Here is a 17,320-nt window from a genome sequence, read left to right on the forward strand (position 1 = left end):
TTAAATAAAAATGAGCAATTTTGGGCCAAAAATTAATGCAGATTAATTTTAAAATGCAGTCTTTTTAAATATCCATGACCCAGACAGCACAATGTCTCCCTGTTTCCCTGTAAGTGCAGTTGCATGTGCTCTATCCACTGAGGGTGCTTCCTGAATCAAGTTTTTTTTTTCCTGCTACCTAAGTGGTTTCATGACTGCAAAAGCATCCCAATCGTTTTTGTGGATTCCCCTGAGTGTTTGCATTACCATGTCAAAAATAACAAACACAGTAAAAACTGTCATCATGAAAATGGCAGCACATACCAGTACACCACCCAGCACTTTCCACAGAGCCTCCATGCCAAACAGGAGAAACCGTTTTCAATTTTCACTTAGGCAGAATCAAAAGCATCAAAAGCATACCTTTCGAACATTTCCTCAGCAGCGAGGGCTTTTTTTTCTTTCTTTCTTCTCTCCTCCATGAATTTACAAAGACAATTAAGAAAAAAGAAAAAAATCAACACATCTGGACAGCAATATCAGCACATGCCAAAACTGGCAATGGCCTTTATGGTCCAAATGAGCGGCAAGTTTATTTCCCTGCCGTGGTAGGAAAACTTCTAATTCACCACCATGTGAGGACCATAAACCCACCAAGCAGATGGTTCGAAGCTGCCACGAAGGATGCTTTAACCCCTTGTGGGCAGAAGTTCTGAAAATGCATCAAACCTGAAGTATTATCTAAGGTGTTTCTTGGATAGCACTCCAAGTTCAGCAGTCAGAATATGTCACGGCCCAACAGGGGCCAATCAGAGGACAGACACCAAAGCATGATTTGGCAACACAGTGGCCATAAACTGGATCCTATGGAAAATAAATATTGTATGTCCATGCACTGAAGTGCTGTAAACAACAGGGACTTTTCCTTTGTTGGTTTCAGTCACGGAATGAATTGCATTATAACACAAGCTTTTGCATGTACACATTATCCATACACAAAGATGCCAAGCTGAAATTTTCCACATACCCAGATGTAAGGCAATGCAATTCAGAACAGTTCTCCTGTATCACAAAGAAGACTGTCATATATCTTCAGGAAACAGGGATAAAATGAGCTTGTGTTTTGTTCTAACATCAATTTTACAAAAGTACATAGGTTCCATGCTTTAGTTTTGTGCCCTTTTATATTCAATTCATAATGCTGACAGGTATCAAGTTATACACAGAGCACAACATCTGTCTTCATTAAGATATTCACAATTATGATGAGAACAGACAATAATCAAACAATCACAAATAGGCTCAATCAAATTCATCTTGAGGCAAAAACAGCACAATGTTTCAGATTCAGCAGATTCTGCAGTGTCTGATTCTGGCATTGCACTGTGCATTTGTACTGTGGAACAGGTCCCTCTCTCCCACTTTGACAGAAGCACTACACATGATGCCAGTGATACTCAACATAAAACTGGCCAGAGACCTGCTTTGCACAATCTTAACACAAATGTACCCACAAGCATACAGACAGACACTTCTGCATTTACATTCACACCCACCGATATACACATACATTCCTTCACTCTCTCTCTCTCTCACACACACACATACACACACAGACATGCACAAAAAATTCACACATACAGGTGCTTATACTGACACCAACAAAGATACGTGCACATAAAGGTGTATGCAGACACACACAAACACAAAAACTCACATACACACAGACACTCACACACAAACACCCTCTTAGAAGCAGACAGAAACGTGACAACACACACAAGCACACACACACACACGCACACACACACACACACGCACACACACACAAACACACACACACACACTCTTACTTATGTTCATTTATGTAAAACTTTTTTCCAAAACCACAAGTAAGGGTCTAAAATGCCTTAAGTAAACACAGAGGGGGACAGAGGCCCTGTGGAGAGTGCTCAGCTGAAAGGCTGCTTTTATAAAAGGGCAGTAACTGTAATTTCAGCCCAATATGATTGGCCCCACCGGGTAAACAAAATAAGTTTCATCTTTAGGGAAAAGCTTAAAATACAAATCAAGGGTACTGAGTAGCCCTTTCGAATGCCTCTGTGATTAAAGTCCTGCGCTACATATCCACGTTTCAGAAGAAGAATGAAAAACAAGAAAAATCTATCCAGACAGCCTGACGGAGCGCATATGAACATGGTTTCAGTGCACAGATTATTCCAGAACAGTTATGAAGAATAAACACATCCTCTAATCTATGTGGAAAAAACAGGACCGGCGGCAGTGGAGTGTTCCTACGGGGGAGGCCTAAACAGAGCAACGACAGCCACTCTGACCAGGGGTCCCACGGCCCACATCCCAGTGTTAAATCAACTCTGAAAGTGCTAATTCAACCCTTAACAGATCACCTTTTGTCCCACTCTGGAATGAGGAACCAAATGTTATCTGTTAAGAGTTGAATTAACACCGGACATTTTACCGTGAAGACATCCTCACCCAGGGACGAGTGGATTCAGCTAGAAGGGGGTCCTCTTGCTCATCACCCTCCCCCAAATGTTTGCTCGCTTGCGACCTCTCTGGTCTCAGCTGCCCATGCCAGGCGTGCTGTACCTGCAGCAGCTCAGCGGGCAGTTTTCAGAATGACGAGAAAGCATGCCGGCTGCACGCAAACAGACAGAACGATGTCGTGGCAATAGGATGGCACGACATTTGGGATTTGGCGACACAAACTATGTAGAGTAACGTGGAAATATACGTTGAAAAGCTGAATAAATAAATAAATAAAACCTCCAAGTTAAAATGTACACGATCTATAGGGGAGGCCTCTTCTTTGGATGCAGCTAACAATGCTATGACATCAAGAAAGCAAATGAGACGCTTGAAAAAAATGAACAAATCACCTTAAAAGGTCATAATGACAGAGGCGACAGATGTTTCCAGTCTCCACAGCATGTAAATAGTGTTTTGTGCCCATAGACTTCCCCTCTCATTTTATCCTGGGCACCCTGGAGATATTGTATTGGTCAAAAATACCATAGCATAGTTTTAAAGGGAATAAACTGGAGACAAAAGAGTGGAATGTGAGACATGTGGCTTCAAAAGACAGGACAGTAAATCTCTCTATCTACCTCTCTCACTCTCTCACACAAACACAAAATGCTCCACTCTCCCTAACAAAACGATTAATCAAGCCCAAACCCCATCCAAACACCCAACACACACACACGCACACACAGCATTTACTGTGCATGCACCCACATACACAGACAACAGTACTCCAAGAAAATACACACAACCAAGTCCCCCACATGTACATACATGCACATACAACCATCTGCCAGCATGTTGTACACACCTCCCAACACCCCCATTGCACACTCATACATACATACAACCACTTCACTTCCCACCTGCACACTCACACTCACATACAAGCCCCCCCCCCCCCCCCCCCCCCCACACACACACACACACACACACACACATCTCTGCAAGTTGCTCACATGGAAATAAAAAAAAAACCAACAAACCTGAACAGGAGTAATTAACAAGGTTTCATATGCAAATGTGATTAATGCAGAGCTACAAAGTCATTATGCAAATTAAGATTTCCTAGAGGCTCTTGACAAATATTCAGTGCTCTCTCACTCCTTCCCCATCTCTCTCTCATTCTCTCATTCCCCTTCTCTTTTTCTCTCTCTCACTCCTTCCTTTCCTCTCTCTTTCTCTTTTTCTTTAGCTCAAATCAGACGCAATGCATAACTAGTTCTTGTACAGCAGAGAAATGTTTCTTTTATGGGGCTTAAATGAATCAGTGATGATGATGGCCACGCTCTGGCATTTACAGAGGCAGGCTGTCAATAATGACAGGGAGACAATGCAGGTGTGAAACTGGAGGAAGAGCATATGAATATGCATGAGACACACCGCCTTTGATGATTTAATATTTAAATGAGTCCATGCAAAGCGATTAACAACAAATTAAAAGCAATAAGGCAAAAAAAACCAGAGCAGAGTGATGGTTAAATATGTGAGCAACTATTCCCGTTCATTGCTCCTTACCATGGCTTCCCCCCACAAAAGGGCTTTAACTTCGACCCAAATACAGTCGAAATCCTTTGCAAGAAGTCAAATGTTTTTCTTCTTCTTCAAAACAAAGATGCACATGAACCAGTCTATTAATAATTCAAAAAAAAAAAAAAAAATCACACTGCAAATCATAGACCACACCTACATCATACAACCAAGGTACTCCCACCCAATAGCGAAAAGACCACCCTTGTGTTATCAACCATCGGATCAAAAAATTTCATATTTGCAAGGCAATAATGTAAAATTCAGCATCAATGTATGAGCAATCATTAAAGCATTATTTTGTCACTTTGTTACCCCTCTTTATCCTGTCTGCTGAAAACAATAAAGATGAACTAGATGGGACGCACGTGATTTACGATAACATGCTGATTACTTCCTTAAAGATCATTTCAAAAAACACCATTTCCCATTTGTCTGGATGTCTCTGGATGCCACGTGCGGTCTACTGAACAGGTCCGAGAGACTTAGCGAGAGTTGCTGAAACAGCCTGTCATGATCAAACAAACGTAGCGAGGCGTTGGGGGAGGGAATGTGCGATCAAGGCGTACATCTCCAGAAATATGGTGCGTCTCATGAAATATTCACCGCTGCCATCTCGCGGTCGAGGGGTCAGACGTGGCCACCCTCTTGTTGTGCTTGTCGTGCTAGCCAAGCTCCCAGTGAGAGCTGGGAGTGGAGTTCGAACCAGGGCACGGGGTCACAGCAGTAAGGAAATGGGGGAGATCAAAGCCAAGCAGCACTGTGGCCTTCGAGTAGAATTGCCTGTACACGTATAGAGAAAGCATGGGAAGACATTTTTTCTTTGCCACCATTTTGATGAATTTGCTTGGCCAGTTTGGCTGATTCAAAACCTTTAAAAGAGCCATAAACAATGTCTAATCACGTAGGAGTTTGCAATCTGACAGAGCTGGGCCTGAACAGACTTGAAAAGGTCTGAAGAGCTATACCTTTCCTTCTATGTGATGTAAGGCTCTGTTGCAGAGCAGGCATGTTGCCAGAAAGTCTGAATAGAGATTCCAGAGGCCTAAAGCCTGATCTCTCTCTGCCCTTTACCAAAACCAACCAAACAAGAAATTAAGTGATATGAGGAACACCAGCCGTGTCCACAATATTGACAGTCTTAGTTAACACCCTCATAAGGTATCCAGCATGTCACCAGCTTTACTTTCATTACAGGAGAGGGACATTAATGTTCATGGGTGACAAAGGCCCAGCAAAGCCTGATGCTCTTCTACACTGCTTGAGATCAACAAGATCTTTGCGTCTGTTTGTGGCAATAGCAAGCTCAGCAACACTGCAAAGCCACACCGTCTCTCCACCAGTAACCAGTAGAGACCTCAACCACATCCGCCCCATGTTAGCCCTGTCAAGAACGCCCTACCTCTCTATGTGCACCTTGGAACGAAGCCACTGTGGTTTTCTTCTATTTGATCACATAATTTTTACGTTTTTTTTTTTAACGTAAAAATTGAACTGCCATTTTTTTTTTATCGCTAGCCTTCATGTCCGTTCACCCATCTGCAGTTCAACGTTTTTGACGAAAAAAGGAAACCTTCCTTGTGGTCGATAAAGTCAAAGGAAAGTGTGCATAAGTGTGCATAAGAAAAATCTATAGCCTGAGCCTTTTTTTTTTCTTTTGCTTGATGTTTAATTATTAGTGACATCCTGTTGAATATCCTGCTGCAGAATGAGAAGGGAAAATAACAGGGGGGAGCCCTGCTATTTTTCCCCCTCATTCCCTTTAAGTGACTGCTTCAGCCCGCCTTGGACTCAGACAGGGGAGGCTAATGGTCCGTGCACAGAGGGACTCTGTTAGCCCACAGCACTGCTTCTGCCCGGCGGCCACAGCGAATGTCACACTGTGCTTAATTAGGGCCATTAAATGTAATCCAATTTGGCTGAAACCGGAGAGCGCTAAGTGGCAGCGCCACAGAACGCGCCGGGCGGGCCCCTGTCCTCCTGTCGGAAAATTGAATTCGGCCTTCAGGTGGTTCAGGAGCTCATCCTACATACACAGCGATAACCTTGACTTTCCCCCCCTGAAGCAGACGCCAGGGGGGTTTGTCACTGAAGTGAAATAAGAAGCTGGTTTGTGTGGTCGCATTGGAGACTTTTCCCTCAGAAATATTTTTCTTGCATTTTGGCTTTCATATAGTTTCTTTTCTAAAAAATCTAAATAAAATGTTTAGAGCCTTTTTGGCTGCGACTGCAAAAAAAAATACTCAAAAGAAAAACTTTGGGAAAACAGTACTAGCGTTTACTTGCTGACTGACAATCATGGCCACGCAGAAACAATCTGTGCCCACCAGAGGCACCAGAAGAAAAAAACTGCAGGCAAAGGAGCCTCAGTCAGTATGATCAGTGCCCCTTGTTTTTTTTTGTATGTGAGTGTATGGATATATATATGTGTGTGTGTGTGTGTGTATGTGTATGTATGTATTGCACCCTGTGATAGATTGGCGGCCTGTCCAGGGTGTATTCTTGCCTCTTGCCCAATGCACGCTGGGATAGGCTCTAGCACCCCCTGCGACCCTGACCAGGACAAGCAGGTATCGGTAATAGATGGATGGATGGATGCATGCATGTACATACATACCCTCAGAAATGTTTTAGGTTAAGCTGTAGCAGCGCAAAAGCTGGTAGCTGAAGCTGGCATTTCCCAAGAGATACATTTTCACCATGTCAGGCCACATTGCTAGAAATAGATTTAGCTGATGCAGTATGTTATTGTAGTTCATTAATGCACTGCATATGATTTTAGATAATAGTACTGTGCATCAAGAACACCAAAATCATTTTAGAAGTGGGAGGGGGGTCCAAACACAAAGACAAACGTAAGTCAAGATGAAACAAACTGTCAAATGGGGGGGAAGGGAGGGTTGTCGGCAGTCAGACAGCATAATTTGTTCAGAGATATAACTTTTTATTTATAACACTCTGCCATCAGTGCTCAACTGAGAGACTTGCTGATGCTATAAAACAAAAGTGATTGTGTCAAAAAGTGTGTGTGGGGGGGGCCTCCCTCCCCGCTTCCTGGCTCCCCTGTCGTGCATTTTGAAACAAAAAAAATGCAGCAGCTTCTTGGTTCAGTTTACCACTATGCAACTTCCACAGATAACCAGTGGTAAAGCTCTGGACACTGAGGGGTCCAGTTGTTAATGTCTCTCCACAGCCCATTACCGGGTGGGGTCCATTTACCATACTCTGCCAAAACTGTTCATAGCCGCTGGACAATGATGATTCCCCGTACAGCATGCCTTAACATGAGAAAAATGTATTTCCTTCCTGGCAGCTGAATTTTTGTATAGAAAGCACAGGGTGGGTGTTTGTTAGCCATGAGATGAATTATAATCAGTCATAATAGTGTATAAATAGTCTTGCTTAGCTCTTGCCTGAGGAATTATCCCTCTGTTTGCATTCAGCTGGGCTTTGATTTTGAAACATTTTAACACAACAATAGAAACACAGTATTCACCAAAATGCGAAGAGACGTCAGGCGTGAACTGAGCCAAAAAACCAAACAGTGTGCTGACTGCCCCCGATCATTAAGAGATAATCCAGGAAACTACAACTGAGCTAGAACTAGTTTACTCTTGGAAAGGCTGTCAGTCATCCTAAATCAAAGCAACTGATAGGCTGAAGACAGGAAAACCCAGTCCAGTCCAGCACTAGCTATTCACTAACTAACTTCCTGTCTAGGCAGTTCTGGATAGTAAGTGGTACCACTCAAATGCACTGGATATGAAAAAATGCACTTACAGTAAAACATCCACAGATGGAGGCCTTGGTGAAGCTCACAATTACCCCAAGTAACAACTACAGTAAACCTCTCTCTGCCCTTATTAAAACTATGCGCGATTGAAAGCAGATTTTTTCAATTACTTTTAATCCATCTTGCCTAAGCGAATGTATTTTCACAAGTAACCTCAGCCACCATAACATCTCCATCTGTCCTTTGTTTTTTCCATTGCATCTCAGTCCCTCATCTGGCACCTGACCACGCAGCACATTTGCAGCAACATTTGTGTAATTAGGCCCCGTCTCAGTTAAAAAAAAAAAAATTATTTCTCTTTCTGCCACATCAAGGAATTATGGGAGGTGCCACATGCCCCCTCGCAACAGACGCCTTGGTTGCTGTAGGCAATCGCAAATAAGAACTTGAGAAAATGTGCGATGAAGCCAAGGTGCTGGTAGCTCCAGCCAGTCCTTGGCAGTACAGCACAGTTGCACATGTAACACGGTCTGACCCTGAACATTATTTTAACAGCCTGGTTTCCCAGTTCCCCCCTGGGCCCTGCATACTGTGACAGCACTGTTTTGTAAGATAACTCTCTAAGTGTTCCTTCCCTGCAGCTGCACAGTAATAACCGCCTCTTTACCCTATTGAGTAGCTGGCTTTTTAATCCCTGGTTTTTGTGTATTTTTTTTCTCCTAGAGTATCTGAATTTTAATGAGCTTTCCACCTTTTAAGCAGATGGCTAGGGCCGGATTTCTTTAGAAATACTAGGTGAGCTGTTTGTCACATTTCTGCACATTTCGTTTCAGCTGTCAGCGTGTCCTCCGGGGGGTTTAGAGCTCGGTGTCTGTGAAGACACGTTTGCTCTGAACGGCAGGCTCCTCTAATGAACTCACATGTACAGCAGCGAACTCACTTGAAGGAAAGAACAGGCGTGGAAGAGCTTTCAGATCTGTACAGGAAGCTGTGCATCTGTCAGAGGAGGATGTACTTTCTGTGCACGTGTGTGTGTGTGTGTGTGTTTGCCCATGTGTGTGTTTGTGTGTGTGTGTGTGCATGTGTGCATGTGTGTGTGCGTGAGCATGTGTGTGTGTGTGTGTGTGTGTGTGTGTGTATTCGTGTGTGTGTTGTGCATGATGTGTTTTGGTGTTCTGTACCTGTGTGCATTGTGTGTGCGTGTGTGTGTATGTGTGTGTGGGGTTGTGGTGTGTGTGTGTGTGTGTGTGTGTATGTGTGTACACGTGTGTGCATTTGTGTGTGCGTGTATGTGTTTGTGTGTGTGCTTGTGTGTGTGCGTGCCTCTGTGTGTCTGCATGTGCACGTGTGTGTGTGCATTTGTGTGCGTGTGCCTCAGTGTGTGTGTGTGTGCATTTGTGTGCGTGTGCCTCAATGCGTGTGTGTGTATGTGAACGCGTGGATGTGCGTTTGTGTGTGTATTTCTGTGTGTATGTGTGTGCACGTGTGTGCGTGCATTTGTGTGTGTGTTTCTGTGTGTGTGCCCATGTGTGTGCGTGTGTACGCACACGTGGATGTGCGTTTGTGTGTGTGTTTATGTGTGTGTGTGTGTGTGCACGTGTGGATGTACGTTTGTGTGTGTGTGTTTCTGTGCGTGTGCCGGTGTGTTTGTGTGTGTGTGTGCTTGTGTGTGTCCTTCCCTCGGACCAAATGGGACCCACCTGCTGGAACTCTCTCCTGCTTGGGACAGACTCCTCTTGCAGGAGTCTGCGATCTCCGTCTGTCAACCTCATCCTCCTCGGGTGTCACCTGGATCCCCACCTCCACTGGCTCCTCCCCCCTGTGGAGCGGGAGGCGTGGGGGCGAGTGGGGGCCGCTGCGCCGCTTGCCCATCTTGTCGTAGCAGCCAGAGCCCCCGTTCAGGCCCTGGCACAGGGACTTCTTGTGCTCGATGAACACCAGGATGTCTCCCAGAGGGAAGTTGGTCTGGCACTGTCCGCAGGTGAGCAGGTCGTGCTCCCCCAGCCCCTGCACGGAGCTTGGAGGCGTGGGGTCCAGGGCGTGCCCGCCATCCACCACATTGTCCACTTCCGCTGAGGAGGGAGAGCACAGGCACTCAACATCAGCTAATTATTCTATTCCTCAAAACTAACCGCTCCCACTTTCAGCACACTCTGTGGTCCTGATCCACCTCCTTTTCTACACGGCTTGAATTCACTATTACTATTACAGATTGTATTAATTTACAACAATTTGTTTGTTTTATTTACAGCATAGGTTTGTATTGAGTATGTTTAAAGCTGCAATTTAATGCCACTATCTTCCTGTTGCTACAATAGAGGGGGAATCGTGGACCAAAAAGAAAAGGAAAGGTCGGAAAGGCAAAGACTGGTTGTGGCTATGTCTGAATCAGGCAAAACCCATGGCATGCATCCCTGGCACCTTGTATCTTCTGAACAAATGAGATGTGAAGTGACACAAGAAGGAAAGTTTCACGGTAGCTAACATTAGAAGATCATGGCACATAAGTGTTGTATAATTCGCTGAGGTTTTACAAAATCACAATCCAGTGAAATATTTATGAAGTTAAATTCTTCCGTGCACTATGTAAACGCGCCCCCAAACTGTGTTTACTCCTGTGATACATAGCTGTGAGGCCACTGCCTGCCTGTGCCATGTTGTGCACTTTTTCAACCGTATGTATAGGCAAGCGTAGGCAAGCGGTTCTAATTTCATAACCATTCATATTGTTGTTTTTCAATTCTTGCACAGACACACACACACACACACACACACACAAACAAACAATTACATGTGAATAACTCAGAAATAAATTCACAAAGCCGTACTAAAATCGTGAGAACCACCAAACGAAGCACCGGCTACGCTGCAGACGCGATATTTGCAGCCGTTTTCAAGTCTCTCGTGCGCGCCAGAAATAGTAGCGCGCGGCTCCGTTGCAAAGTTCAGAGCGCCCTGAGAACAAACAGCTGAGACGATCCGTATCATCAGGACGCCATCAAAAGGGCCGCAGCGCTCGACGCCGGCAGCTCGGCGTTCGTGTTTTCGGTCGCCGGGGTGACGCTCCGCGCGAGACGCCAGCGAGCAACGGATGTCGTGCCGCGGCGGCGCGGCACGCTGCAGCTGAACAGCCACCTGAACCCGCGCCCCAGGCATGGAAGGGAACGCGTTCGTGGTCAGGAGCACTGTGCTGCAGTTACTTCCTGTGCCCCACATAAGTAGTAAAAAAAAAAAAAAACTTTTATTTTCCCTCCAGAACACTCCAGATCCTTTCTGGAGCACAGAAAACCCTCGGACAATGAGGAAGCAGCCAAGGAGGCACCAGCACTATTAAGATAAATAAATACATAAGTAATAATAAACAATAATAATAATAATAGCCTTAGAGGTAGGACGTCCTGAATGTACCAACCAGAGCCCTGCTGGTTGAGTGTTGTGGTGGTGTATGGTGGTGCTGGTTTATCTGAATGGGCACCAGCATCGGCCTTCCACCTCATATTTTTGGGCTTCTTACATCCATAGAAAAATGAACTGTGTTTTTAAAATGTAATTGCAGTCCTGTGAAGAAAATTTATGTACGTTGTTTGAAGTACTAGAATATTGCGGATCTAAAGATCCCAGCAATCATGCGTAATTGGAAGCTCACGGATGCTTTCACGTTGGTCTGTCCCTCCGGAATAATCTGAAGTTCCGACTGACGTTCGGGTGATATGCATCTGACAGGCACGTGGCCCAATCAGACCGCTTACTGCTCAACAAAAAGGCCAGACAATCGCTTGCACAGACAAAAAAAAATGTGATAACAGCTAGGGTTCAGCACTTTTAAATTATTTTTTTTCATCCTCAGACTCAAGGGCCAATTAGACAAAACATGCGACTTTACTGATTTCATACCATTTTGGAAGTGTGACCGTAAATTCCCCACTTAAGCCTCAAGAGCCTTTATAATTTCGTCCAGATATAAATATTTGCCTACAGTCAATTAAAGCCATGCACACCGTGTATGTGTGTTCAGAATGCACAGGAGTGGAAACAAGGGGTAGAGACGAGACTGTGGTTTAATCATGAACTCTACACTGTGAGTTTAGAAATGTTTCTGTTCAGTGTTCATCTCTGCTCTCTGATTCCACCAAAGGTATGTTTGTGAAATCCAAACTGTCTCTTGGTCGTCAAGACAGAGAGGGAGAGTATTCAAAGACAGAGGCCTGCATTCAATAAACATTTGTCCTTAACATTGACTTTCAAGTAAACGTAAACCTTGTACTTTCTCTTCTCTTCTTAACTCAATTTGGCATGTTAGTTTTTGCGATCACTGAACTTTCCAAGCTGTGTTTCTGAAGGGGAAAAATAATCTTACTTAATTTTAAGTGTTAGTCAAAGTTAAAGGCAAATGTTGATTGAATTCCAGCCAGTGTCTTCGGGGAAGCTAAAATTCTGGGTTCCAGTGTGTGGATGCGATATTGAACCCTGGCCGGCGATGCATAATTGGCACATTAGCTCATCTCACGGCATTCAATTGATTCCTCTGGCTGATTTGGACCCTGCAGCTGGCTTGCTTCGGCTACATGATAAGTGTACTCCTCTGAGCCAATGACTGCACTGCTCAATTGGTTGATTGACATACCAGCTGGCAACACAGGCTTGTCTCTGCTATTCCTACTGTACAGAATGCTGCAGTGGTGAGACGGATCGGGTGCTCCTTTGAATACATTTTGGCATACTAAATTTGGAGATTTGAAAAAAATGTGGACAAACACTGGTTAAAAAAAACCCTGTACGATTTCCCAAAAGAGGCAGAATAAGGAGTTACCAAGGAGGAGTTGGGCTCTTGTGAAGACATTGCCTTGATAAAACCAAAAATGAGAGGCACTGTCACATGTTCACTGATGTGAACCAATCATTGTGCTTAGTTGTGGAGAAAATATTGCATTTCATGCTTCCCTCCCCTCTCCCTCCCCTGTATGGAATTCCCAATATACCCTATATACAGTGCATCAGCGCGGCTGATTCTGGAGAGGGCAGACAAGCATGTGCTCTCCTCTGGTGCACGTGATTCGAGCCCCAGCTCCTTATCACACCACAGCTCACAAGCCGGGCTCGCACAGACAGGAGTCAGAGGAAGACACATCTGCAAAACAGGCAGACTTGCAGTACCAGATTGACCAGTGGGGTTCACTAGTGAGCCACAAGATGACCAAAAACCAAAAACCTCCTATGCCTGACCCTGGGTGACACTAAGGCAATTGTGCGAGGCCCTGCAGGGCTCTGCTGGCTACAGTCCACACTTGCAGAAATAAGATTGTTTTGATTGGTTCTAACAAGTCAGTGATTGACAGGTCCCTGTTGCTCCTCCCATTGTTGTACCTCCACCCATCACTACTGGGCTGATGAGGTTCTGCAGAAGCACTGAGGAAATGTGACAGTGACACCATCTGCAACCACACAAACTCAACAGCTTCATGCCAGGATTCTTCTTTGAGATTAACAGGGTCATGCAACATAAGCAGATGCACTCAGGTATGCAAAACCACCAAGACAAATCCAACATGCAGAATACAGATCCTGCCCACGTGACAGCTAAACAGTATGCAGCAGTCATTTTTCAGATTGATATCGAATCACGGTCTATAACAGTCCGTAAGGTCCTTGTGTTCATCTTAAAATAAGCAACCAATTTAGACCCAAGGAATTAGGTGACTTAAAACTAATTGGCTAATTCAATTGATAAATAAAGTTGTGTGTGACAATAATAAACTGCAGGCCTTGCGGCTCTCCAGGACCTGGACTGGGGATTCCTGTTCTGCTGATCCATCCAGCGCCTGAACCCTTAAGCCAGGGGTGTCACACTTAAGTCCTTTGAGCGCCACAGTGCCTGTGGGTATTTGTGGCTTCATGTCAATCAGCAGCCAGTTAAGGTCTCATGAACAGGGTGTGTGGATTCTTTAACCAATCAACAACTTAAATGAATCACTGCTGCTGAAACACACCAAAAACCAACAGGCTAATCACTAAGAGCACTGATTGAACCAACCCTCCAACTCTGATTGGATCATTTAAAAAAAAAAAGCTGGAACACATGACAAGATCCTGGCCCTCCTGGCTCAGGATTGGTCAGTCCTGCTCTGAAGACAGGCATCAAAGTCTGATTGCAGGTAATTAAACAGGAGGGATCTGAGTCCCTGTTCGGTCGTAACCAGATTAATACCGTGACATCCGCCAAGAGGCAACTTAATAGGCGATAACCCTCTATCCGAAAATCTCATCAGAGATACATTATCCAATAATTTCATTTGAAAAGGGGGATGGGGATTGGGGTGGTTGTGGAAGGGGCTCGTAATCTCTACACCATATACAGTGTCACGGCATCTTGTCTCTTTAATGCCAGGTGTTCATTTCCGACGGAGATTCAGACCCAATGACGACGGAGACGTCTGTGCTCTGTCTCTGCTTGACAATGGGAGGATTATTTCAGGATTATTCACACAATGAAACACACACGTTTACGTGGTTGAGGGTTGGGGGGGCGGGGGCTGGGGGTCGGGGGCGTATCGTGTGTGGGCACCTGCTGTCAGAGTGTGCGGGCATTTATCTGCGACAGCCCCAGAAACCAGGTTGTTCCCCCGATCAGAGAATGTGTCGCAAAGACCCGCCAAGAAGCCACAGACAGCAACGTTGCTGTTGAGCACCGCTGAGCTTTTCTTTCTTTTTTTTAAGTTTGATTCCACACTTATGAACACCCTACTCTTCCAGAAAGATCTTGTGGGTTTTTGTGTTTTTGAACCAGCTGTATGTACCCTGCACCTGCATACAAGCAGTATCCTTGTTTGTGTGTGGGAAAAGGCACTGACAACTCTAGGGATAAAAGTGAACTATAGTGAACTCAGGAAGCAGACTAATTTCTTTGTCACTTCGGCAAAGTTTTCTTCCGTAATCTGCATACTGCAAGGTTTTTACATGTACCGTACATGCTTGAGAATTCATTTAACAAACTCATATTAATTTTACAATTGTTAGCATTTTAGTCAACTTCCAAATCAACATGCCTTTTATAGTCAAACTCTCTCAAAAGTAATTAATTCAGATATTTATGTTAATATTTATGATATGATGACTTGAAAGATTATATGCAAATGCAATAAGGTTTGTAAAGACATAAGACATCAACACATAAACTGTGATTTGATGAATTTTATGTCCCAGGTGAAAATCAAATTGTGTGTGTGTGTGTGTGTGTCTGTGTGTGTTCATTGATTAAACAAATGAAATGACTGGTTCTCTATGTATTAAATTCATTATGTGTGTGTGTGTGTGTGTGTGCGTGCGTGCATGCGTGCGTGTGTGTGTGTGTTTGTGTGTGTGTGTACCTAATAAATTCTGTAGGTGTATTTATCTATACATGTATCTATTACTCTGTTTCTGTTACAGGCATGTGTCCATGAGAATGTGCAAGCAGGTATCTGTGTATGTTTATGCAACCACAAAAGAGAATGTGTGAATGAGTATGTGAGTATGTGTCTGTGTGTGTGTGAGAGATAGAGAGGGAGAGAGAGAGACAGAGAGAGAAGAAAGACAAGAGAGATATTTTTATGCCACGCAGGGAAGCTTACATATTTACATAAACTCAAGAAAAACATATAATGATCCTGATAAGACCAGACACAGCTTATCTGAAACATGTGCATAGAAACCTGTGAAAATGTACCATTTTCAACCCCCAAACCCCCCACCCCCGATACAGACGCACATACACAGCCCTGTACCCCAAACAGGAGTAAAGTTCATACAATTTAAGAGCCGGCTTTCCCAAACTCATAGACTGAGAGCGCCCCCTAGCAGGCTAAAAACAGCATGTCCACTATAAGAATTGACTACACGATCTTTCCACTCAAGGAGTCCGCAGCATGATTTGAAAACAATCAATGTTATGAGGAAAAGCCTCTTACTGCTGAATTAATTTAGCCCTAAAAACTTTCACAGCCAAAATGGGAAGCAATGTAGCAGCCTTTGTACTTCTGACAGCATCAGTCCAAAGACATTAATGACTGCAGGGAAATGTCCCTTATTACAGCAGAATAGATTCAGGTTTGGGCATGCTGTTTCATTCCTTTGTCAGTAGCTTCAATTATTCACTGGGGCAAAAAGATCTTTCTTGTGTCTTTCTTCCACAATGGCGTTCTGACACCGTGTTCAAGGGGGCTGTGGTGACCATATGGAGTGCTGTCATTCTATTTGGAATAAAAGAGGACTTCTTAGGGTTGGAAGCTCTGAATGCAGCAAAATCTAATAACACAGTCTGGATAAAATCAAACGCGAATGCTTAAATTTTGGGCAAAAATGTAAACGAAAAGACAAACATAAAAATACAGTTTCATATATTGTGTAATAATTTCCGCCCATAAAATGCTGACAGGTAACAAGAAGACCTAATTCACAGCTTTATTTAATTTTCCTTGTGAAGAGTTAAATAGAGATTTTACAATAGATCCTCTACAAATAAATTAAAAAGTAAATAATATATTTGCAGTTGTTTAAATACCTAATGGTATAATCTTATGAAAAACCACACAGATTTCCTATGTAATAAGTAAATCATTAAAATCATTTCATTTGTACACTACAGTATAAAATTACAATTTTTTTTTTTGCTAACAATGTAACATACAAAAGAAATGTATACAACTAAAACCGGAAAGTCAATCAAATGAGAATATTGTGTATATTAAGATATACGTGCAGAATGATTGAATTTGGCTTTAGTAATGCATTTAACATTTTAAGTGTTTTCGCAAATTATAACTGCACAAAGCAACAATACATATACAATTATGCAGGTAAGCTTTCACTAAATCTGTGTGCCTAATGTGAAATATGCTCAGTCTAACCATTGTGATTTATGTGACTTTCCTTCTCCAGCGTATCATTTCACATCTAGGTTTGTATGTACGGAATTCACAAAAAGCCCAAGGATAATCTTTATGCACTGGAGCGCTAAAGCAGACAGGTACATACGGAGCTGTTCAATTTTAAAATCCGCTGGTGTTTTCCACGAACGGGGGTTAAAGTAACAGCGCTATATGATAATGAGACACAGTCTGCGGCGAAGGCGCTATAGCGACTGCGGGGTGTCCCTGAAAACTCTGCAACAGGGAGCGCATCTTTCATGCAGGCGATCTCCTGTTATGGAGGCTAATGAGAACCTGCCTCTACAAGCACTTCGTGAAAAGGACAAATCAGAAAAGACGCAAATTGCTAAGAAAACACTCTCCTGTGAGTTTTTTTAAATCTTTTCACAAATAAATCCTTCACATGTTGTCTATAGCACCAGAACTGACTCAAATGTAAAAGGTCCAAAGAAATTGTGACATGATATTTCCCCCTCTGGATGTATTTTATGAAGGCTGTTTGGGCCTGCCTCAGACAAAACACTGTCCCTCACACACACAATTTCCCGCACATAATACAGCAAACTGTCTCACACACTCCATTACGCATTTCCCCGTATGATGTGGACACATATTATGTAACATGCTCTCT

General features: G+C 43.6%; 1 protein-coding gene across 1 annotated transcript in view; it reads right to left on the reverse strand.

Annotated features, from left to right (window-relative positions):
* Positions 1-17,320, reverse strand: part of LOC135257000 (B-cell lymphoma/leukemia 11B-like) — a 42,167-nt gene that overhangs the window by 20,024 nt on the left and 4,823 nt on the right. Inside the window, exon 2 of the mRNA XM_064339325.1 lies at positions 9,487-9,858. Coding sequence (XP_064195395.1) covers positions 9,487-9,858 — 372 coding nt within the window. The remainder of the gene's footprint in view (positions 1-9,486; positions 9,859-17,320) is intronic.

Source organism: Anguilla rostrata, chromosome 6 (genome assembly GCF_018555375.3).
Source record: "Anguilla rostrata isolate EN2019 chromosome 6, ASM1855537v3, whole genome shotgun sequence".
Lineage (NCBI taxonomy): Eukaryota > Metazoa > Chordata > Actinopteri > Anguilliformes > Anguillidae > Anguilla > Anguilla rostrata.